General features: G+C 40.6%; 1 protein-coding gene across 9 annotated transcripts in view; it reads left to right on the plus strand.

Moving 5' to 3' along the window:
- DNM3 (dynamin 3) overlaps nt 1-25,485 on the plus strand; it is a 171,236-nt gene that overhangs the window by 107,610 nt on the left and 38,141 nt on the right. For 7 of the 9 annotated variants that reach the window (XR_003530162.1, XM_027658458.1, XM_027658453.1 and 4 more), the window contains 2 exons: nt 7,607-7,718; nt 11,587-11,598. Coding sequence is in view for 8 of the 9 variants with exons in the window: in XM_027658458.1 (XP_027514259.1) it covers nt 7,607-7,718; nt 11,587-11,598 (124 nt within the window). In the remaining variant the exon portion in view is untranslated. The remainder of the gene's footprint in view (nt 1-7,606; nt 7,719-11,586; nt 11,599-25,485) is intronic. The other 2 variants (XM_027658455.1, XM_027658459.1) reach the window with 1 other exon arrangement.

The following is a 25,485-nucleotide window of genomic DNA, read 5'->3' on the forward strand; positions in this document are numbered from 1 at the left end:
ACTTACCTTAGAAGTGCTAGATACAAAACCAAAGTAAAGTAGAGTGAGTGCCCTGTGATTCCTGGGTAATTTTTGGCCATGTCCATCTACATGAGTCTGCCTTTAAGCAGCTGAAGTTGAGCTGTGGGTTCAAGCAATGTGTGTCTAAACTTAAAGCTGTCAAGAGAGTGCTATTTTTTGTTAACCATCTTTTCTCCTACACAAAAAACTGCTGGCAAGTTTTTTTTTTTAGACTGGAAAAGAGATCAAACACATTAAAAGTGTTTGAAAATAATTAAACTATAGGAAAAAAAAGAAAGTTTGCATTACTGCTGTAGAACATAATGTGAAGCTGTGTAGGTGTAGCCACTGATGGACTTTCTTAGGCAGCGCTAAAAATGGAGGAGGAAGGATTTTCTCAGTGTTTCTACTCACAGTCAGCACATTAACCTGTGATGTCCTCATTGATGAGTGTATAAGACTCTTGTGCGGAGTTCAAGAACGAACAAAACACATTCTGCCCATTCCAGAAAGTTTACTTTCCTTATAGGATTTCATTCCAAATGCTTTGTCTATTTCCCATGTATTTCCTGTAAAAATTATTCAGCAATTGCTACTTTTTTCTTACCCAAGTGCTGTAACCCAGGACAGGAACTCTGGTCTTAAATGTGCCTCCCTTTAAGATCTGTGCAACAGTTCCATCTCTCCCTAATTAAGAAGGACAAGCAGTCATTTATTCTCATGATCTTGCCCTGCTGACTACAGGATCCACATGGCACTATTTTTCTAGATTCTCGGTTTCTCTAAAGTAATCTCTTGTTGGTGCAGTAGAGTAGTTGCACTTTTATGCTGATTTATTTGTTAATAAATTGTATTACTGTATTACAACTCTATCTAAATACTACTTCCCTTTTCAGTAAAGCAAAGATGATGAGTAAAAGAAAGCAAAACTGTCTTCATTTGCTGCAAGCAGAGAAAAAGCTTCCTTTCCACCTCTTCTCCAGCTCTGGAGAGATGAATTCTTTCTCTTTTATGGGAGAAGATATTCTACTAGGTAAAGATTTTTGTGGTTATAAATGGTAGTTGGCTGAAGAGTTTGTCAGTTGGTGAATTTTCAAGCCTTTCCTACCAATACTGGGAGTAGCAACCCTACAGTGAGGAAGAGTCACCTGGTGGAGAGTCCCTGATCTTTCTCTGTTCCTCTTCAGACTCATTCCTTCCCTTAGAGCCAAAGAAGTGGAACTGGTGTGTGAAATTCACCCTTCCTTGCAGAGGAAGATCCCCCTGGCTCTTCCTATTTTTCACTTTCCCACCCTGCCAGGATTCAGATGAAACGAGTAACGGTGTTGCTTTCTTTGCCTCTGTGGTAGGAGGGTGTGAGGAGCAGATGCAAAGCACGGAGCTGTTCCTTTCTGCCCTCACAAGAGTAGGTTCCTGAGAGCTAAATGCCCCTCACTAATCATAAAGCAGTGGGAAAAAACCTACCACCCCTGCTCAAGAGCTGACTGTCTGGGACAGGCTCGGTGTAGAAACAAATCCTTAATGTGACAAACAGATGAATATCCAGAGGAGAGTGATCAAAAGGCAGTTCTGAGGGCACACAATAGGACTGAAAATAGAACTGCCAGATGATGAGTTTTAGCTACTGACTCCTGAGTACACTCTGTCAGGAATCATATTGCACAAGAAACTGTATTGTCTAATAGGACCCAGGAAAGTACATTGTGTTTGCTAAGAGAAAGGGAGGACTATATTTTGGGTGCATGTTGTTGGCTGAGTGTTGCTCTAGAAGAGGATGGAGCAGAAATTGTCTCTGGAACTCCAAATGCACTAAAGCTTTAAATCCTGGATTTCTTGTTATGGACAGCAACTGGTTAACTGCTATTCATATATGAGGGAAATTGGGCAAGAGCCAAAATAAAGGCAACTAGTGAAAGGAGACCGGGTCAGAGGAGGTGTTGGATAGAAGCCAGGCTAAAGGATAAAGCCTAAAATGAGATGTATGTTTAGTTACTGTTTTTGAATTACTCAGAAAGCTAAGCCCCAGGAAGAGTGGGACTGTAAGCTATTCAGAGCCCTCTCTGTTCGAAATGGAAGAAAGAGAATCTGTTTAATTAAAAAGCCCCACAAACTTAATCCAGCAAAAAAGCTGCTAACATTTCTAAACAAAGTTCTAAGATGCTGGAGAGTACAATATTTAAGAACAGGAAAAATATACAAACCCAAGGAATAGCTAGCCTTTATCCCCTCAAGTCCATTCCATTAAAAAAAGAAAAAAAAAAAAAGGAAAAAAAAAAAAGAAAAAGGTTGGGTCGTTTTTTTCTGGAATATTTCTTTTTTCTTTTTGCCATTATTGACAAGTGTTCTTTGCATGACAAATAAAGGATTGTGTGGTGGATAGGTAGTGCAGGTATTGAGGTTTAAAACTGGTATTACTGAGCAAAAAGGGGTTCTTGGAGAAAGGAAGATGCGGTGCCAAACCCATACCTTAAATACAGAAGTTACACTGTACTTGAAGAAAATTCCCTAAGCGATTGTGTGGGATCTGAAACGGAAGTGGTGCCTTCCAGACACGCGGGTGTTGTAAGCGTGGGCTAAGCCGTGGATGGTGAATCTGACCCAGCACAGCTTCACCTTCCCTGCCAACAGTGACCCAGCAAGGACTGCGTCCCACTGCCCCATCCAGCTAAGGGCAGCACTGGAGCAGGAGCTGAGCTCCCTCCATGTGTGAGGAGGGACTGACAGCTGTGGGCAGCTTTTGTGTCTGTGTGGCCCCAAGGCAGCTTCCCAAGCAGGCTTCCATTCCTCGCCACGAAAGGCATCAAACCTTCTTCTCCAGGGAGTTATGGAATATTTTAGTGTCAGTCACTGTTACTACTGCGGATTTTGGCCTATGTGATGTTAGTTTTGGCTGCATTTCTGTTCTGGGTTACATATAGGACTTGAGATACTTCAATTGCCAAGGCTTGTCTATGTACTGATCAGCATATCTTCTGTTCATTTTCACTTTAAAATTGTGTGGGTTTGTGTGTGTTTTGGGTGCATGAACTTGAAAATATCCTTATACTTTTGGGAGAGCACTCACATGAGTTAGGTGGCAAAATCCTTAAATGTTAATTTCATGGCATTGTCTCAGAGATTGTCTCATTGGCTCTTTGGGATATTACGAAAAAAGATCTTCAGAGACACATGTAATTAATTTTAATTAGCATTCACACTGGAGTGATCTGAAATGGTACGCCTTGATAGAAAATGTTAGTCATTGCTGTTAACTCAGAGCAGATGGCCATTTTTGTTTCTTCAAAGTATATGATTTGCAGAGCTTCTGGTAGATCTTTTCTATTTGAAAAATAGTGCATATATTCAAACCAGCCATTGTGAAATTATAGGTGTCTAAAATGGTAGACTAAGGTTGAATAAGCAGAGTGTGCAAAGTGGAGTTGCAGATTGAATAAGTAGAGAACATACAGTTTCATCTAAGGTTATCTTTGCTGATAGTTGGAGTATCTGAATTCTGTTATTTCCTCCCTTTTTCATTTGAGGTGGCTATTTATGAAACCCGTATTCTGTATTATTTCAATTTCAATCAAATAAAAAAATACCTAAAAATATTTTTATGTGTTTTTCATGGAATAAAATTGGGCCAATTTGCATTTGATTCTAGATTTCTGATGTTGATTTCATATATGCTTCCATCCTAATAAAAAGATCGGATGCTCACAAAAGAATCAGTTGAGATAAGCACAGCTTTTTGTAATCTCTGTAAAGGAATATATTCCTTTATCTTTTAGTCTGTGAGTAGCTTCACTTGTGTCAGTGCAACTGCTGAAGTTAAATGTGGGTTTGTGTTCTTTGGAGGATTAAAGTAGTTTATAGGCCCAATTCTAAAAAAATTCACCAGTATCTTTGCTGTGTAATGGCTATTCTGTCTCCTCCCATATTAGCAAGAATAAATACATTTTTCAGTTAATCTTGGTTTGTATTTTCTCTCTATAAAAGGAAATTTAATGCACACACACTACATCTCTGTCTATTGAAATGTTGCAGATCCAATGCAATCTAAAAGCTGTCTATGCATATGGTTAATATGTGGATATGAATTAATATCCACACGTGTCAACTGGGTTTGTAATGTGCCTGCAGTGGTTGCCCTTAAAATCTTTGCAGGTTTGTTGGAGATAACTGTTTAACCTTATCTTAGTAGTAAGAAATTACAAGAGATACAGTCCATCTTGATGTCTAGCAGTGGTGTGTGCTCAGAGAGCAGCAGTTCTGATGTGCAACCACTGTAGAGGGAAACCCACTGGAATTGCCTCCACTGTGGCAACTAGAAAGTTCTCTCTTTGTGATTTTCAGTTGTGTATCATTCACTTATTGGTCTGGAAAAATGCAATATTATGTTGGTTTCCAGTAGTGCCACTATAGATATATTTTCATGTATTATGCATGATATTAAATTACAATGGTGAGGCTCTACGGGAGGAGGCAGAGTAGGTTGATGTGGTGTATTCATATAACTTTGCACAGTTTTCCCATTTCTGTGTTCACGTTTAAAAAATGTTAAATATTCATGGGAAATATCACACAGAAATAATACTTCTAGGCATGTTCCCATTTATTGTATCTGTTTTGTTTCTGAAGTCCCTTAGGTTATAAATATCAATAAGATTTGTATTGTTGAGAGCTCATCCTTTTGGTTTCTGGTATCCTGTGTTCTATCATTCTCTTTGATGTATAACATCCCATTTAGCTGCTATAGAGATGACAATGAGAACATGACTTCACAGTATTCCATATGGAGTAGGTAGGTGAGGACTGAGTAGTAACTGTTTCTGTGCTGATATCTTCAGCAATTTTAAGAAGTGGGAGAGAGAAGAAAACAGAGAATCTGAATTGTTTTCAAGAACGTTTTTACAGCTTTCCATGAGATGCCAGTGGATTCCTAATGAATAAAACATGTTAATGTGTTTTTGTAAGATTCCACTGGTAACAGAAAAAGGACACACTTTTTTCAAAAGTTACTTTGGCTTTTTTTTTTTTCATTTGAAAAGTTCCTGTGCCTATCAGCCTTTCTGGAAGAAAGAATGGCAGAGGAAGTCTAGTAGCAAGGAACCTACTAAGAGAGGCAAGCATCCCTTACTGTAAGATTCCTATGAGTTCTGGCTCAGGGCGTGCACCCCTCGGTTCCTCTCATGTGCTGAAAGTCGTGCCTGTGGCAGTGGAGTAGAATTAGCTCCACTAAAGTGGTGGAGCTCTCAGATACTACAGGGAGAAGGGCCTTAGACAGCTGGAGGCATCAGCTGCTTGGCCATGAGGTGTCTCTAGACCTAGGAAAAGTCTTGATACAGAGGCAGGAATGCAGGACTGTCAGCTCCTCGTGTACCAAGCGGTTGCCTAAAATCCCTGCTCGTACAGCTACGCTTGTTGTAGCAAGTCATGAAATGCCAAAAAGTATAACATATGACATGACAGTCCTGAAACAATGTTTTTACAAGCTGGTGTCATGTTGTTTTGCTCTTGCAGATAAGTGTTTTTGGAACTTCCCTATCACTATGTTTTACAGCCTTTATTTGCTCTATTGTTATTTTTAGTCATCTTTTCTGAGAGTACCATTTCACCATTTCAGCTTCCTATTTTTTCAAAGTTATAGCTGCTTCATTAACTTAGCCAAAAAGCTTATCTCAGTACAAGCTTCTAACAATAAATTAAAGCATTTTCTTTTCTGGCAATTTCATTATACTTCTATCTTTTTATTTTTATTTTTTTAATTGAGTTCTTTGTATTGTTCAGTAAATGTTGACTCAGAGTTTCACAATATTGCAAATTGAATAAAATTTGGGTGTTTTGTCATCAGTTTAAGGTAATGACATCTGAGGAGGTCATCCAGGCTATTACTTGCCTTAAGGTAGGATTAGTACTTTCGGAGTCAGGGAAGAAAAAGGACTAATTTTAAATTTCTTAATCAATAAAAAAAAATCCATAGAACTTTCAATCGTTCATACAGTCAGTGGTTTTGCCTAAACTGTGAGATCTGACCCTTTAATGTCACTTTGTGACCTTGTGGGCTGTTTTCTCTGGGAAGGAAGTGCGGGTATTCTCCTCTGACCAGCACTGAAACCTGCTCCAGTGACATCTCCAGTCCGGATTCTTGAAGGCAGTAGTGCAAGCGTGGTGCTGACTGCTCAGATTTAGCCATTGAAATTGGTGAGAATTACATCACCAACATATGGAAATCTGAGTATGTCCTTTATTGTTTTGCAGTTTTGAATGCAATTTATAAGCCTGCTAAAAATACCTGATGGTCTCTCTCTTCAGAGGTGGGTGTGCTCTGGCTGCCGTACTGTGGTTTCATGGCTGATAATTTAATGATTAGGTGTCATGGCTGGTTCTTGCTCAGATTCAATTACACTTTTTTTACCTGTTTCCTGAAACTCCCTCTAAAAAGCAAGGCTACAAGCTGCCTGGTGACATTGTTGGTAAGGGAGAAGCACTTCTGTGAGTGGGAATTACATCAACTCGGTTGTGTTCCAGCAGCGTGACAGTGAAATCCCACCAGTCCCCAAATGCTAAAGAAATTTGTCTAGGCAGTGACAATAATAGCTTTATTTCCTGGTTCTATGCGTATTCAGTTTCTTTGCCCCTCAAAATATGTGGCAAAAATGACCTCTGTAGTTGCATCCCCTTGTCATTGCTGTCTTTGAGAGTGATCTCCACCTACCCGCTCCTCCATAGTTTGCTAAGGGAAGAAAACAGTCTGGTTTTAATGGAAGGTTGACTCTTGTGCAACTTTTAAGATCCAGCAAATTGTGCTTTCCTAACCTTTGTCAGCTAAGCTTGTAGCCTTTCCTAAAAAGACTGTTGGCTGACAAATTTATGGTGATCAGGTCTGTGTATAGAATTTGAATTCAGAATCTAATGGCTAAACCGTAAGGGGAAAATTTGTTCTGTTTATTGGAGAATTTTCAAGTACCACCTTGCTATATACGTATTTTTCCTCTTTTCTCTTTTCTTCCATTAAGTGATTCCTTGTATTTGTCTCATTATCTGAATTACCTGCAAGAGGTATTATTTAAATGTGTCCCAATTTTCTTACTATGATGACAGACATCAGAGGTTTGTTTTGTTTGTTTAAAATATCTGATTATCATTACTTTTTTTTCCTCTCTTTTACTAATGATGTCCAAAAGCGTAAAAGGGCACATAATGCACTCAAAGGACTTAACATGGGAACAAGTTGTATCAGTAATTATTTTGGTATTTATTGGTTACAGCAACAATCTGTCACAAGCTGTGCAGTTATTTTGGCATGTCTAATGTGTTTGTCCTTTGCATCACAACAGCCTTTTTTCCCTAAAAATGCTCTGCTTTGGCAAAAGCAGGAAAATTGATTTTAAGTAGTTTCATGGTGCTTTTAGATGATTATTATTTCCAGAGCTGTGCTGTAGTGTTCTAAGATATTTTTAAGTACTCCATGTAATTATTAAACAAGCACCTGTCTCATAAACTCTGCTGTCCAAAACAATTACCAAGTAATTTCTGATCCCAAAGGATTTTTAATTTAAAATGCTGTGTGCATGATACAGAGTAGTAAAATGCTAGTTTTACAATGTGGTGCTCTTTGTTCTAGGAATGTTTACAAGGATTACCGTTTCCTTGAGCTAGCCTGTGACTCCCAAGAGGAGGTGGATAGCTGGAAGGCATCTCTGCTACGAGCCGGTGTCTATCCTGATAAATCCTCAGTAAGTTAAACAGCTCACTAGTTTGCCAGTAGCTGCTCTGTTTGAGTCAGAAAACACAATTGTATCATCTGGGAAAACACTGTGCCTGCAGATATCTCAAGAAAGGGCAGCCTTTTCATTGTACTGGTCTGTGGCAGTTGCGAAATATTCATAATGAAATATTTTAAGATCAATTTGTGCGTCAAACCTCAATGTAAGAGAAAAAAAGCAACCACAAACCAAACCTTCCAACATGTTTTTCATTGGATCTGTGTAGTAAAAGCATTGAGCAATTTGGGGTTTCCTGAGCTTCATTGTTTCTATTAATGTTTTCTAGAGGTAAAGATGTGCTTTGAAGAGTTTATTCCCCCAAGCTCTGTATTACAGAACTGACAGAAGCATTCCAGGCAATCATGTATATTTATTTTACTGATTCACTGCATGTTTTTTGTGTATGAAACACATGCTAAACCTTTCCAAGGGCTGTTTTACTCAGCTAATCATCATGTGAAGCAAATTGAACAGGATACAGTAAAAAAGCCTCTATTAGTTCACCAGAAGTGACAGAAAGTTGGGAAATGGAACATGTCCAGCTACCATTTCATATTTTTTGGACCTAGATTTCTTGATGCTTTACATCAAGTGAAGGTTTGAGGAGATGTGTCCAGAGGGAAGGCTGACTAACAGGAAAATCCTGTTGTTGGAGCTTTTGGAGTTTCTCTATTGCGCAGTTCACCTTTCTGCTGTCAGGCTGCTGCTCTGCTGGATTCCTTCAGTGGAAGATTTTGGAGAAACGATGCTTTGATTCTGATGGAATTTGTCCTTCTCTCTGGTTGTTTTCCATGGTCCCTTGTGTTCAAGGGTCTTCTGCTGTCTTCTCTGTTCATCTTTCTCTTCCTCATATTTCCTTTATACTTGTGATGCCTGCATGGCTTCCAGTACAATTCTGTCTGCATCTCCTCCTACTATTTAAGCAAACAAGCCTCAGCTTCCTCTCTTCATACCAGGTTTCATGGGTACCATTAGAAGATAAATAAGAAATCCTTGAACTGCTGGATTTTCCAATTATTATAGAAATAAACAGTGATTATGATGATGATGATAGATTTTTTTTTTAAAGGAGTAGTGAAAATACTCATTTAGCAGGAGACCTACCAGGTATCTGAGACCTTTAAAAAAATTTTTAAAAATTGCTGACTTTTAAGTATGTTTCCTGTTCCAGTAGATTTGTTCCTACCTAAGATTGTCAGAAGTAATTTTTCAAAGATTGGTTGTGAGAAGTTACTTAATTAATTACTAGGAACAAATTACTGTATTGTTTTGGGTTTTTCTTACTCAAGTTTTAATGATGACATCAAAAAGCCTGTTGCTGCCTCTGGTTTAATCATGTATTCTGTGATGGTTGTATCGTAATTCATATATTTGTTACTTTATCCTTAAATAAGACAGACTAGTTGTATTTCTAAACTTCTCTTCTGTCTTCCTGTCTCTCCCTTTCCCCTAAAAATACTTGGTATTCAAAATATGTTTACAAAGAATTCTTGGTTTTGTTTAAAGTTGGTCTGTCAAAGGAGTCTTAGATGCAAGATGAGAGACTTCCTTGAAAGACAGAAGTAGAAAGAAGCCAAAATAAAGTTCTCCTTTGAGCTGGAATTATCTTTACATTATAAAAAGAGTGAATATTATTGTTCCAAACCCCTGTAGTTTGAAATTCACTCAGTAGTCTATCAGGCTGTTCAGGAGAGATGCTCAGTGCTACTCTAGTCTTCCAGAGCTTTATTCCTACAGGATTAGAGGTCCAAATGTGGACTGTGAGTCTGCTGTTACGGTTTTGAATTTTGCAAAGCAGAATCTAAAAGGCCACAGGTACCTTAGAAGCTCCAGTGGAACCTAAATAAAAATGAACAGCGTTTCATTCAAGTCCTATGCATGCTCCTCAGTTTCACACCTTCCTCTGACAATACAAAAAAGGTTTAAAGACAACCCTCAGTCTTTTATTCGCCTTCGAAGATTTGGAGGCTGTGTTTTTAAGTATGAGAGACTGCCAGGAATTGGCAGCAACTTTTTACTCCCGTGCTTCCCCACAGCTTTGTGATCCCAGAGGTAAAAAAGCAAAGAGGTGCCCAAGCCCCTTCCCAGACCGACCTTCTCGCTCGCTCTTGTGTGTGAGGCACGGCTGGGAACTTCTGAGTATCCGAGGCTTTGGCACCAGCAGTAGAAAAATTGCTGCTTAGAAATGAAAAATAGATGGGTATTGCTGTGGAGCTGGAGCACTGCAGCGTGGGCTGGCCTGCTCCCTGGAGCTGCCGGAGCGTGTGCGCAGCCGGGAACGGGAAAGTGGAGCTGGATGCTTTCATTGGCAGCTCTGCTGCTCGTCCGCAAGGACCTGGTGTAAAACCCACAGCCATTGCCCCTAGCTGGGTTCCTTCTGCAGTGGCAAGAAAAGTAGGAATTTGTCACTGAATTAGAGAGATGTGTTCTAAATTCTCACCAAGGGTGAATCTGCCAACTAAGAATATTCATTTTTCTGCTGTTTTTTGTTGGTTGTTTTTTTTTTAGCAGTGCTGCATTGATTGCAGTGGTAATGGGGCTCAGTACTTGCTGCCACTAATACGGTGTCTCAGCTGCTAGTTAAATCCCATAAGCTAAGTCCAGGCTTGCAGATGTATAATTTCTATTTTTACCTAAACAAATCTCATTAATATATTAAAGGACATATATCACCCCTTTGCTCCTTTTTGTTGCTTAATTTTGCTTGCCTTTCTTGGCCTGTGCACACGGTGATGCACACTCATGTTCATATATTCACTTTGTTGCTGACTATCTCTGATCACCCCTTAGTGTTGCTCCATGAGCCCCTGAATTCTTTTGCAGTTTGCCAAGTCACCTCTCCTTGCCACAGTCAATTTACTTTTGTCAGGACGTGGGCTTTGACAGCCACCCGGATAGCAATGAATCAGTGTTTTTATTTTTCCAACCCATATGCAAGTCAGCTTTCTTGATATAAATCACACTGTGGCCAATTCACTTTGAAACAGGATATCCATTTACCAGCTGACTTTACTGCAGGCTTTCTGGACTGATGCATCCAAAACCCTCCTTTTTTTTTTTTTTTTTTTTTTTTTCAAATGACTACAACTTTGTGACTAACCTTTCCAGACTCTATTTCTCAACTGTAGGCTGGTGTTTATTTTGGCTGGCTTCCCACTGTAAAATATACACTGTTCATGCCAGCTCATGGCAAAACTCACAATTAAACTAAAATAATAGCACAGATGTTTGTCGTAACTTGCTCCGCACACTCTACCTTGCTAGCACTGTCCATTCCTCCTTCCCCCCCTCCCACAATGCCATCTCCTCCTTATTTTTCTTACTAATCTAAAAATTCAATATTTGCGTTTTAAAAAGCTTTGGATCATGAAACTTTCCATTCATTGGCAAGTTGTAGGGAGTGGCTTTCATGCAGGGCTCAGCAGACATGTTTAGTGGGTTGCTTTGCGTACTGGAAGCTCAGTATTACCAACACACGAAAATCCCTCTGGCTTCCATCCCATCCCTAGATCACTTCAGGCCTCGTTTTCTTCTTTCTCATAGTAGTGTCCACTGACTTCCCAGGCGCTGTTCTGACTGACACTGAAGGAAGCAAAAGTGGGATCAGAATGTTTGTGTGGAGAGGAAAACATTTTGAATGTTTTGAATCCCTTGCAAATGTCCTGTGTTCCCCTGGAAGCTCTCTAACTACAGGATTCAGTGAATGTTCCCTGAGTCAGTTCCTCATTTGGTTTGAGCCAATTCCAGAACTGGACAAGTTAGGCTGAATGCATGTAAAATAAATGTATCTAATATTTCTTTTTTTCCCCCTCTTTCCTCCTTGCTGCATCCTGCAAAGGGGAGCAACAAAGTAAGTTGTTTGTCCTTTTACAAACTACTTCTCTATCCTGTCACAAGGGTTTTGGCATGAAAATTGGTTTGTCTTGTGGTTCACACAGCTATTACCTGCATGCTCTTAACAGCAAACTGCTATGAAAAATGGGAGTGCAAAAGTGTCTTCTACAAAAACTATTACGGGCTCTTTGTTTTAATTTTGGGGAAGGAAAAGTATTAAGTGTTGCTGAGTGTTGCTTTTTAAGGGGGTTCAGTAAGAATGATACTATAAAAGTGTTGGGCCCAAAGATTATGAAGGTATAGTAATAAAGACCTTCTGAGGAAAGGTTACTACAGTCTGGTGAAACTCATTACAGCTGGGTTTTTTGACCATACATCAAAGCTTGTATTAATGGGCAGTTATAAAAACCCAGCACTAAAGTCTTAAATAACAGATTTGCTGGTGTTGTTGGCTAAGCTGAACTAGATCAGTGTACTGGCTTTGAAGGTGCCTTAAAATGGATGGAGGAGGGTGGGGTCAACATTTGACTTGGCTTCTAGACCCTTGATGTGTTCCAGCTGGACAGCAGCAGAAGGGTGTGGGGTGTGGAGAGGGAGAACTGAAATATGCATGGCAGGGTTTTTTTTGAAAGTAAGCAGCACATAAAAAGACAGTTTTGCTGATGTTGATCTGATAAACGAATAATACTGCGGTTCCCAGGATTTTTTTAAGCCATTTTTACTGAGTTTAAGAATGGAAATTGCACATCTCACACTTTGGAATAAGATGCAGAGAGAGTTTGTCAGACCTCGGAAAGGAGTTATACAGCTTTTGTGCCTTTTTTCCCCCCCTCTTTCCTCTTTTGGTATACTAACCCATAGGAAGATGAATCTGGAGCATCAAAAGATGCTTCACAGCGAATGTTAAAAGTAGCCTTTGAAATATTGCCTATAGCATCTCAGTGTGAGCTGTTTGGGTATTTGGGAAAGACCCAGGTGGGTTTAAAATGTTCTAAAGGTTGGTAATTTCTGTCTGCTTTTAATTTTTGTATTTTTAACCAGTTTTTGACGATGTCTGTCTCCACAGTGGCTGGGCTCAGAAGCACCAAAAATCTTCTGTTTTGTTGGCCTGCCTGGGAAAAGGAGCTCTTAGTGTTGGATGGGGAGGGGTTAAGAGAATTGGTGTATTGATGGCACAGATAGAGGGACTTCACATAGGAGGCGGTGTGAAATGTAAATGTTAACTGTGTACACTAAAACGTCAAGGCAGTGTTTATAATGTTTCTTTACGACATGCTGACTTAAGGCTTTGCTGCTGCAGTGGATGCTGGTCTGATCTCAGAGGAGGGAGGTTGGACTGTAGATGCTCTGTCAAGGGAAATGGGGATGGATGGGATGCTGGAGAGCTCTTGGGGCTGGCAGAGCTCTTGAGTCTGGAGGCTGGGAGTTGTATGGACCAACTCTGTTCTCCAGAGCCCTGAGCTATGGGGCACCCCTGGGAGGTCAGGATCTGTTGCATCTGACAGAATTAGCTGCTGGCAAAAGACAGGATACCTGTAAGCAGGTATAGGACAAACCTGTGAGATGTGAGGATTGGAGAGCTCTTGGCTCTTCTTTCACTCTGAGGAAGGGCATTTCTTGCTGTAGGTTCAGAGAGATTCTCCCTCTGGCCCAGGCTGTCAGCCAGAAGGTAACTCCAAAAGAAATCTCCTGGAAACCATCCTGATCCTTCTGTTTGACCCAGTTCCTTCCTTGTAAGGATTCTTGTATCTTCATCTGTGCATCCCCCCACCCTCCCCTTCTCTTTCACAGAGGCCATTCATACTGGAGTCTGGAGGTTTCATATCCCAGTTAGAAAGATTGAACTAACCTGCAGCTGCCTGTGGAGGCTCAAATCCCACAGTCTTCTTCTGCACTGGTGGCATGGAAAATGACATGGGTAAACCTGAGAGGTGGCCAGACAGTTTTTGAGAATGGGTCAGGAGAAGAGAGGAATGGCTGACTGAGGTTGATGATGGTTTCTCACAGCTTCTTATGCAACTTTATGCTACAAAGCTGCATAATCCTTCCAGATTGTCCTGGTACAGATTTCCTGGGTTGCTACCAGAGCTGTAACCCTCCTCCTAGTGCTGCCCAGTGGGGCATTCATACTGTGCATCCTGTCCTATGTACAGATGTCAAGATCCTGTACTCACTCATCTATTCAGACTGTGGCTGCTTTTATACTTCTGCCTTTAGCTTTGCACTCTTGGATTTACAAAAGTAAAAATAAACATTGGAGTAATGAATCCCTAAGAAAAAAGGGAGGAAGGGAAGTGAAGAGGGTTTATAATCATCAGCAGACTAATAATAATTTTTATTTTTACATTTTATTGTTGCACAATCATTACTGTGAGATTTCTCACATGGTTAAAGATAAATATATCTTCAAAAGCTTTGTTGGATAAAATCTGTAAAGGGTCATGTCGAATGAGGTAATGGAGACCTACCTCATTCAGCAAGCACATGTTGGCAAGCCACATCTCACTAATATTAACACTGAACTCCACAGCTTTGTGCAGGGGAAGAGGGAAGAATTGTCCAGAGTTATTGTCCAGGGCGTTGTAGCTTCAGTCCAGGTACTGGAGACAGAGGAGCTGAGAGCTTCTGACTGTCTTAAGACACCACTGTGGATTTGCTGCTTCCCCTGTGCATCTTCTTCACCCTCATTTATCAAAAAAATTCATGAATCCCTTCAAAACAGCCCTCTAAATGCTGCTGTTTGAAAACAACATCTCAACTGTACCATTCTCATGAAATCTATCTTCAGTGAGCTTCTAACCTTGTTAGGTTAAAAGATTAGGTGGATGCTGTGTCTTTAGGAAATTTTGATTCCAGATTTCTTGGCACTCAAGCAATAAAACAGCAGCAACAAAAAAAAAAAAAATCAAAACCCCAAAATGGCACTTTTTAATATAAAAGGTTACCTTTCTTTTGGCATCATTAAGTCCTGAGTTAGCGAATCATTTCTACTTGATTTGAAGGATCAAACACTTAAATGCTGAGCTCAAACTTGAGGAACTTCAACTTGGAAAATGAAAATCTCTTTAAATTATTTTTTACGGATAAAGTCACTATGAATTTCTTACCTTCTAATTAATTTGCATTGCTGTGCTTGCTGATACCCTTTGCATAATGTGCACAACTGAAGTACATAAGTCCTATATTCACATCTCAGAGGAGTTGTCACAGTGCAGACAATGCTGCACATTAAAATGTTCACTGAATATAAAGTCAGTGTAATTTAGTCTGAATTTTCTCATAGGAAAAACAGAGTCCCCTTTGGAAAGAGAAGGAAAATACTCTTCCTGTCAGGTCAGTTTGCCTGTTATTCCTTAAAATACGTCTTGGTGACATATTAATTGGTTAGATTGAAGCCATTCTCTTTCTCTCTTTTTTTCTTTAGGGGAGTTAGTTTTACTAAACCCAGATTCCAGATCAGCTACTTCATTAAGGAGTCCAGATGTCCTACTGTCTCTTGAGACAGTCCTGGAAAATGGGAGCGTGGTGAAGTCAGGATACTCCTATTCTACCTATATATGTGACAACATTGCTCTCAGTTCATGTATATCATGCTTGGCTATTGCCATGTAAATGCAGGTGTAGTGCCAGAAGCCATCAGTATTGGAATAAAGCTCTGATGCTTTCTTTTCCAAATTCAGCCATGTTTCTGAAGGGGCTTCAATTATCTCCCAGACATAAACTCTGACTCAGCCAGTTACTGGCTGTGATGATGCTTTGCCAGTGCCCCAGCCAGACTCAAACTGGAAGTGAGTGGTTCTGCTCTAGGATTGCTCAAGTCTGTGTTCGGGAGAAGTTCCTAAACTAGAAAAAATAAAGACTTGTTTGGGTTTGTTGAAAAGCAAACTGCTGATATGTCAGAGGGCAAAGCAGTGTAGACAGAAGTGTAAACTCTGCATTTACTGGGTTTACTTTTTTTAACTAGTGTATTTTAGAAAAGGAAGGTATTGAAGTCTAGGAAAAGAAGAATCCACTTCAGTTATGACTAAAATTGGTTTCAGGCCAACTAGGTTTAAAAATAACTTTTAAATGAAGTGTTAATTTTTTTTTTTCAAGTGGGAAAAATGCCATAATTTTATAGACAGTGTTTCAGTCATTGCTTCGAACAGATGAGTTGGATTTTACAAGGCAGTCACGGTGTAAAGGAGCAGCCCAAGGGGCTGAGCGTGCATGCGCACACATGCTGGGTCAACAGCAGTCCAAAACACAGGGAGGAAAGGAAATGGCAGACTGTTTTTCAGTCCCTTCCTCGCTGCCCCACTGTTTCAAGGATGTGAAAACATGTTTCACATAAAAACTATCTTCTTGTTCTCCTAAATATTTACTAGTTCAAACAAAAACTAGACAAAAACTTTGTTCCCCAAGTGTTCCTCGAGAAACAGAGCAGCCCTGGTTCACGTTCTTGTCAGAGTAAAATAACTGCTGGCACAAGAGAGTTAAAAACGTATAGGGAAAAAGAGGATTCATAGGATTGCATCAGTTACCCTGACTGTAACAAGATGCAGGCTGACAGATAGAATGATTTCAAAACCTGTCCTGGCGAAGCTGGTAACTGCTGATCGGGGTTGGAGGTTCAAGAGCTGTCACAGGGTTTTACGTTTCTGCTCTTAAATGGGGCTGCTGACATTAAGCAAACTCCAGGAAATTTAGAAATGAGCAAACATTTTTTTATTTCTGTTATGTATTCACGGTGGGCTCTTTACTGTGCTTTTGGCAAGGCATCTGCATATTGAAAATATTTTTAAATTCTTCATTCTTTATGGTGCAGCTACTTTTTGCACTACTTCCACTCTGATGAGGGATTTTGTTGAAGCTCTGCAGGAATGTGAAAGCTCTCTGGTCGTGAAGTTTCAGATCATGGAGTTTGAGTATCAGCCCCATTCTGGACATTGTGAGATTTGCCCTGGGGAAGGTACAGTGAAGGTGTCCCACCTGTAAGGATGCTTTCCCAGACCCGGTCAATGAGCACTGAGAGTTGGCTGGCGGAGAGGAAGGTGCTTCTGGGCTGTGCTGTACAAATCTCTGCCAGAAAGGTCCTTTGGACTCCAAAGAGCTGGAGTCCCTGTGTCTCCAGGTCTTGGAATAGTTACAGCTGGAAAGGTCTGGTTGCCCCTTTAGCATAACAGAATAGGGTCACCCACGAGAGAGACTGAACAGTAGGGGAAACACACAAGTATCACAAGCCTTTGGGACAATCCTAAAATATCTTCCTTGTCTTCCAAGTCAGTAATTGCACAAAAGCCTACTGCTGAATAATAATTAGGAGTAAATAAATATTCAAAACATATTTTTGCTGCCAAAAATGTCACCAGGCTCACCATTCCATAGCATTTACAGTGTAACAGGAAATGTAGTCATTGGACATGAGGGTGGAGAGCAGCTGGTGAACAGCCAGATACTCCTTTTTCTCATTTAGAAGAGAAAATGAGATGATGGGGAGAAACTGAGAGTTGTTTTTCCTGACTCCATTTTGGACTAAAATGAAGATATGCGATGTCTGGTCTGACACATAACTCATCTTGGATTTCTTTAACTTTTCCTACCTATCTTGTTTTGTGGAGATAGGTTTATAACTACTTTCCATGTGCCAAGTCAGAATCAAGTCCCATGTTGTGTGTGTAAAACCCTCCATTCTGGAGCTGCAGTCTCCACTTACGTAACTCTCCTTCCATGATGTCACGTGTTCCTGTTCCTCAGCTCCTGTCCCGCCTGTTTCCCAGCCCCATTGTGGCCTTTGGTTGCCTTCCCTGTCCTCTGTTTGCTGTATGACACTTGATATATCAAGTGTGTGCCAGTTTTGCAGAACAGTGATTTCCCAGTGGGAAGAGCTGGCTACAGACATGTGGTGGTGTCTGATCAGTGCAATTCTTTGGTGACTTTCATACACTTGTTCCTAAGACCCCTGTTCCTGCAGTTGAGAAATGAGTAGTCTTACTCTGTTTCCTTTCTTTGAAACTCAACCTCTGCTGTTCCTCTTTTATAATCAAGTTATTTATAATTCAGAGAGAGAATTCTATGTCATTGTATGTGCTACTAAGTTCAAATAACGTGTCAAATTATTTGGGTAGGTATAAGCTCAATGGTGGGTAGGTACAAAATGCTATCACCTGTATCATGAAGTGTCAGGCCCCTGTCAGACCATTTAATTGCAGATATTCAAACTTTCTGGTCACATTTGTTGCACAATATTATCTTGACCTGTTCAACAATTGGGGTGGCAGCATACCTAGAGGTATTTAGAGAAATCAACTGAAGAAACTAACTCAGAGCATGTAAGTCCATGAAAAAAGTTAGTCTTATGCAATGTAATTTGGTGTTAAGTTTTAGTTTGGTTTAATACTGTTTGATTTGCAGATCTGGATATTATTCCAGGGGAAGCAGGAGCCTTCATGTAGTAGTGAATAGAAGCCTTTTCAGTCACAGGCCAGTTGTCTCTAGCTGTGTGTTGCTGGCACTGTGCAGAAGTATGTAGTTGTTCACAACCACGGCCTGGAAACAATTGCTGTACCATAATTCTAATTCTAACTATTAAAGGTTATCTGGCTGACTCAGATAGCAAATTCTCAGAAGTACCATGAGCGAGATTGTCTTTAGCTCTGCTGTGAGGACAGTGACAGTATGGCAGAAGCCACCTTTTATCCACTTTTGCAGCTGCAAACAGGCAGGCATCCTCAAAAAGCTCAGCCTCTCTTTCTCATCACCTGTGGCCTGAGATGTGGCTGCAAAAACTCAAGAGGTAAGTGTTCACACCAGCTCTGTGCACCAAGGAGCTCTGTGGGCAGAGTTCCTTGCTGTTCCTCAGCTGAGGGCTTTGATGTACCAAACAGTCTGATTCTGAACAAGGACACCAGCAGGCAGCCTCAAATGTGTTGGTGCCTAGAGCTGTGGGATTGTACATGAATCAAAGCTGGTGTATTTGTATGTGGGCCAATGTATGTACACACAAGTAACCACTGTCTTACATAAAGGTAAATTCTTACCCTCATTTGTAAGACTTTACTTCTAGAGCAGTGGCTTCTGGTTATGGGCTCACTAATGATTTATATGTTAAGCTCAGGCTAACAGCGAGAACAAAATGCAGCATTGTCTGCAGTCCTTAACACCATCTTGGTGTGATAAAAATCAAGGCTCTTGCTTTAGGAAGCTCAACCTTTGGTTGTTTTTAAGTTTGAAAACATTAACTCTCTCTCTGTGCTCTTTGTTATAAACTGCTCTGCAGGAAATACCTCTTTACCTGATGGGTGAATGCATGTGTTCAGAAATGGTTTAACTACAGCCAGCCTAGGTCATGGAAAGGCTGGAAGATGGGCACGGGGAAATCAATGGCATCAGCTTCTAGAAGAGGGAGACATTCACCTGTTGTGACTGGGTGTGTTGTCCTTAGCATTGTGTGTTTATAGGGGACTGCTGTTTTTTTTCTGTGCTTTCTGTACTCTGATTAGTGTTCTGCTGAAACAAAGTTCCCCTTTTCTAGAAGCAGTCCTGGCATTGTCTGACTGGGGCTGTGATTTCTGCCCATGTCCTCTTTCTTTTATTTGGTTCCATCGTCTGTGTACAGTGTCTTTTGTAAGCCACAGCATGATGCCATTCCAGCAGCTGGTTTTAATATTGTGAACAGATACTATTTGTCTAGAAGCTACAGTTGAGGACCAGGATCCCATTTTACAAACTGAGAGTAAAAACATCATTCCTTGCAGTTGAAGAATGACATGAGAGAATCAGTGGATAATTACAGGACAGTGTCCTGAGTGTTTTGTTAAAGGTTTGTCAGTTGCCATTGAGTGCTTCTGGAAACAGAGGGTTTTGGGGCAAACTACCTGTTTGTCACTGGTCTGACCAGCAAAGGACATTCGTTCTCTAAAAATACCTCACTCCAACATCTTTTAAGTATCTACCTGTCCTTTAAGGATTCTCCTGTTCTGATTATTTCCCAGACTCTCTTCAATTCCTCTCTGAAATTTGACACTAGTTCATTTGTGTCTGTCCTTACCTGGTGGAACTACTTCAGCTTAGAGTATGATTGAAAATTGCTCAGATGGGTGTGTTGGGTCAGTTATTCAAGTGATTTAAATCAGTAATCCTTGTGAACTGTCCTAGGTATAAGCACACATATGAAGTTCTCCATCCTTTTGTTTCAAAGGACTGTACCCAAGGCTGAGTGAGCATGTGTTTTCAAAGAACCCTGGTTGGTGTCTTTGCTCAGGGATGCTGGATGGGTTTCCTTTAGTGTACATAACTATCAACATTTTCTCATCAAAATTTAGATCTTTTCTGATGCGTTTCCCACTGGGGAATTGCATTTTTAGGAGTCTGTGTCTAGAATAATCCGTGATTATTCCTTCCAAGTCTGGATCTCTTGGCTGTTAGACTACTTCACTCTCCCTTCATTGACAGTGTGTCCCTGGAAGTGCCAGATCCTCAGGCAATTGTCTTTGGGCAACATAGCAGTAAAGCAAGGAAACTCAAATTTACAATGAAGTGTTTAAATACACATCTTTTCTCTGGTGAGGCTCTCAGAATGACCTGTTTGTATTTGTGCGTTTTAGGATTTTCAGGCAAAGTCTTCCTGCCTACGCTCTTTCTGGTTGAATCTGGTTGAATTCCAACATTTCGGATTTTGGAATGGTTTACTTGACCTAAAAAATGCTCCTTTTTTAAAGCAGTTACTTATACCTTATTTGTAGCTGCAATTTTATGTGAGAAGCTCATGCTTCTTCAGTATCAGTGGCCTTTAGACTTATGTTTCATAGCTCTTTATAAAACATGTTTCATTATCTGTAGAAGAGCATTAAGCTATAGTCACAAATACCTGAGAGGTTGTGACAAATACACCATTCCTTCCAAATTCAACGCCCAACTGACAATGGAAAATTACAGTTCAAATATTGGTGATGCTACTGCTTTTGTTGCTGAGCATTTTGGTAAAAACACTGCTTTACTATGGTAACTTCACAGTCCCTTGGGAATGACTATTCAATGCTTTCAACCTTCTATTTTTTTCTTGACAAATTTCTGGCTATATCCTGGAAAATTTCTGGAGTCTGCTATGGTTCTACAGCAGCTGAGAATATGGGGAGCAGCATAAGCTAAAACATGATCTGTTCAGTATGCAAAGGAATAACTTTGGGATGGGGAGTTTTCCAGTGCAAATTAACCTGTGTTCACCTTCACACTTAACAAGCTAAAAACTCATCAGAGAGTGAGGTAAAATTGCTAAGAAGTTGCTCCCAGGTTTCTACTCTATCCTTCCGGACATCTGCAGAAACTAAGAGGTTTTGCTACAGAATGTAAGTTCGACTTGACACAGAATGGTTTTGTTAATATTCCTGCATGGAATCTCCAACAGCAGAGTTTTTTAGTCAATCCAAGTTCAGCCGTCATAATGTTAGGATCTGGTCATTTGTTGGAAAACCTCTGTGACTTCTCATACTTTTATGAACTTACTGTACCGAGTTTAAAGTCTCTTGCTGGAAGATATGCCTAAAAACACACAATATGCATCCAAAATGTTGTGCTAATTAAAAAAAAAAAAAAGAGAAGAAAAATAAAAGAAAAAAAACTCCTCATAAACTTGGACAGAGTACTGTTTCTTGCCCAGCCTGCTGTGTGTCTGATAACATATTCCTGAGAGGCTGTGCATGCCGTGAGCTTTTCGTTCAGTGTCTTTGGGTGTAGTATGGCAGAATATTTGAGTCCTTAACATTTAGTTTTAAACAGTGCAGAATGCATTGAAATCCAGGCATTTATCTATCTTTAGAGTGCACCTACATGTAGTCCACAAAGGAACACTTTCCAGTGCTGTAACAAAAACCATTACTTTCCCACTTCTCCCCAGTTAGCATTAGACATATCATATAAGAGCTGGAATACGAGGCAGACTTTGCAAGCAGCCTCAGCAGTTCTTACTGGTTTTTGGGTTTCCCAAAAAGATCTGTGCTCAGTGGGTTGTTCTGCTGCCAGAGGCTTTATCATGTGGACTGAGTATTGTAACAGAACAGGCAACACCATCTTCATGTGTTTTTAGACATGTTATTTACTGGGGTTTCCCTGAAGAAAGCTCAGGGATTCTTTCCTTATGAGTCACTAACGAAGTGATTGTTTTTATATAAACTTTCCTTCAGCTGGTTAGAGTTGGAACACAGTGTCTTGTGCTCCTTCTGGGGTCTGACTTTTCTCTTAATTTCTTTTAATAGTTGTTCCTGCAGCCAGCAGGATGGATTGAACCTTGTGGCCTCCCCCCCACACTCTCACTGAGTTCTGTAGTCTTGAAAATCGCAGGTCTGGCCAGCAGAAGTGCTGGTGGCAATCACTGTGTGTGTAAGTCCACTGCTTAGCTTTCTACCTTGTGGTGCTTTATCAACTCTGCACCTTACTTGTGGCTTAGGGAGGATGTGCTCTTGACATCAGGCAAACTGGATTTGCATTTTATGTGCTGAAACTGTAATTTTAAAAAAGGTTGATAGTTGACTTCAGTGGCGTAAAGGTTAAAAGCCGTGAAGTTCTGTGTTTCCATAATGGAAATCACTAAAGCTGGAGAGATGTATCCTGCTCTTACGTACCTCTGAATCCTTTCCCACCCTCTTTGGTGTCTGCAGCAGAGTGGTGCAGAGTCCCTTTTAATTACCTCCTTCCATGGCTTTTGATTTCAAGCCCAACTTGATGGCGCCAGGGGCTGAACCGCAGGGAGATCTCCGGGCAAGTCCTGCCTGTGTCAGCCGCCTCGCCAGGCAGATGCTGCACTTCCTTGTGGGGTTTTTTTATTACATTTTAAATTTTTGAGCCGGAGTCAGGAGCTATGTTAAAATCCAGTAACTCTGTAATGCACTTGTATGTGAGAAGTTCTGGGCTGTGGACACCAACCTCTGTTCTGCTCCCTGACCTCACTTAGGGGTATTTATAGTCTGCGTGTACATGTATGTAGTTATATGTATGTTTGACTTCACAGGTAATATATTCTATATTTACAGATTTGTTAAGATGCCTGGCATTATTTTAAGCCAATAAGTATGCAGAGTTCTTTGAGTCTTTTTCATAACCCAAGATTGTATTTCTTTATTTTTACAGGAACAGGAATGGTTTAGCTGGAATGAAAATGTTCATTCCACTGCATCATTAGCTACAGGCAATTTTCAGTTGAAGCCTAGCCCATTTTTCATGCTAAAGTTCTAGTAGTTTGACCATTAATCAACATGTAGGATGAATTTCTGGGGCTGAGAGAACTTGCCTGTAATTTAAGATGAACTCTTTTTTGTTTTTTCTTATGAAAGGAAGGTAGTTGGAAAATAAATTACATTTTAAAGAGTTCACCTCTCTCTCACCCCTTTCTAACATTCCCCTTCTGATAAACACCCCAAAAGTTTTCATTAGATGGATATGGAGTTTTAGCTGGAATAGCAGATCCTCAAGTGTGTCATTTGATCCTCCAATAATTCTAAAGCAACATTCTTTTGGATGAAACTTGTCTCTGACATGGTGACTGTCTCAAGTGTCTTTTGTACTGATAGTCCAGTTCAACTTCCTTTTATCACTTTAAATATTAATTTTAAGGTCTCGGATGAAGTTTTCCCTCCCCTTCTCCATTACCTGGAAGCTGTAACCAGCAGCCCATGGGACCATCAAGATCTGTAGTCAACTATTACTTGCCTTTTCAACTGCCTGCTCTTCTCACAAAAGGTGAAAATTCAGAACACTGATCCTCCAGTTTGGAGACAGTGATGGGAAAATCATGCTTGGAAAGGCAGGAATTGTTTCCTTACACCGCTTCTCTCCTCTAGCCTGACGAGGCTCCCTAAATCACTCTGCACAGACCTGTGGAACATGCAGTGCTTCTCCAGGCTCATGAAGAAAGTGGTCTAACAAGAGTCTCCAAGCCCAGTGGCTTAAGAGAAGTCTTCTCCCAAGGCCATATTCCTCTTTTCCCAGGCCCACTAAGCAGCAGAAGCAGCTTTGAGTTAATCAGTGAGCACATGGGAGTTTTTGGAGACCACTGCCCAAATATCTTCCCTCTTTCCTACCGGGTATACTCCCAAGCTTAATGTGAGAGCTGATGCAGAGCCCTTTCCAGCTCGGAAACAGGGGAGTATGGTTTGGAATATGGACAAGGATCTTGTGGGGGAGGAAAGAAGAGAGCCATGTAGTTCATATAAGATGCAGAGTTATTTCAGTTTAACTGTCACGAGCTCTCAAAGGCTGCACTGATCTACCCTGTGGAGGTTGAGAAGCAGTTTCATTGCAATGATGATAAAATCTTCTTGTTCTCGACATGCAGTTTCATTTGACTCTTAAGGAAATAGTGCAGCAGCCCTGGAAACAAGGGTAGTGTCAAGTGCTGTCTCACTGGAAGGCCTGTGGCCTCCATCAATGACTCAGACAAGATCACACCAGTACTGTACAAAATGGTGTTCCCTCTTGGATCTGCACTGCTCCTAACAGAGACTACCAAGACATGTGCTCGTTTCATGGCCACATCATACCAGTGTCTCAGAATTATCTGATGTCTAGTTAGATGTCTTTGCGCTTTCTTTTCCCTTGTTATTGCTAACTGATGAGCTCCCAGTCCAGCGCAGCAGCTGTCATTAGTCTGTCAGCATAGAGCTATTATTTTTCTGGTTTTCCAATCCTTGAAGTTATCTGTGTCTTCCAGGACAATGTTCAATCTTCCGTTGTGTTGACACTACCTCACAATTTTGTCTTATGGGCAGAATCAAATTTAACTGGAAAGAGTCTGCTATTTTATTTCAGTAAGACTGATCCCTTTGACACTTTGTTGAAATCCTTCAAGGCTGCTAGTTCTTCTTCCTAGATTATAATTTATTTATCTGTTAGAGAGTTGCTTTACTGCATCTTTCATTAATATTCATCTTTATAAACTTACTTGACAGTCTCCTAAGGGTGTCACTTTGCTGAACCAAATACCTGTAAAGTTTCCCTTAGTCAGAAAAATCAGTTTGGCATGCTCTGCCATCTTTTTCTTTTCTTTTTTTTTTTTCTTTTTTTAAATTTTATTTGAAGTCTTTCTTTAGAAGTATGTTCAAAAGCGTTGCATTCAGTCATGGTTTGATTAACAAGCCTGTACTTGCATCTATTTTCTTGCCATTTTATTGAGTGTGGGCGCTGCACTCGCTGTTCCACAGAAGGTACCATGCTGGTGCCTTCACGCTGTGTTTCTGCACCCACTCCATGGAGTGGAGCTGCTGACTGCATATGGGTGTATATCCATGATACTTTTAGGAGATTCTGCACAGTGTTTATATTTCTTTTTTGAGGGTAGCGATTTATTCCCTCACTGCCTCCCTTCACATCTCCTGCCCTGGTTAGGAAAGAGTGATGATGATACAGTAAGGTTTGTTGCACCTGAGGGCAGTTGGTGCAAGAACTTTTGTCTGTGAAAGCTTGGTGGCCAAAATACTTTGCTCTGAGAAAACCAATGGAAACCATCCTGTCAAATAGCAAGCTTCAGGGCTGATGACTCAGGTTTTCCCCTGCTCTGGTCTGGAGGACAAGAAACTGCCCATGACAGTCGTGAGGAAGCAGTAATGCATGTTCCTGTGACCCAGCACTTTCTCCTTTGATGTTATCAGTAAATTACACCCTGAAATACAACCTGTGATTTCAGACCAGGGTCCTTCCTCCGTGCCTGCTTTACTGCTTCCCTGGCCACTGACTGGTTTTTGTTTTCAGGTCTTTTTGGTTTTCTACTGGTTCAATTCCTATTCCTCTTCCAGCTCTCCTAAACATGCAGGCATGTTCCCTTGGGTGAGTTCATTTGTTCATTCACATCTCACATAAACCTTCATTTTCTTCAGCAGTGGTTGATGTGGTTCATGTGAACTTTGGATCACATGAATCCTTGTAGATTTTCTTG

The sequence above is a fragment of the Corapipo altera genome, unplaced genomic scaffold, assembly GCF_003945725.1.
Source record: "Corapipo altera isolate COAL_440 unplaced genomic scaffold, ASM394572v1 79, whole genome shotgun sequence".
Taxonomy (NCBI): domain Eukaryota; kingdom Metazoa; phylum Chordata; class Aves; order Passeriformes; family Pipridae; genus Corapipo; species Corapipo altera.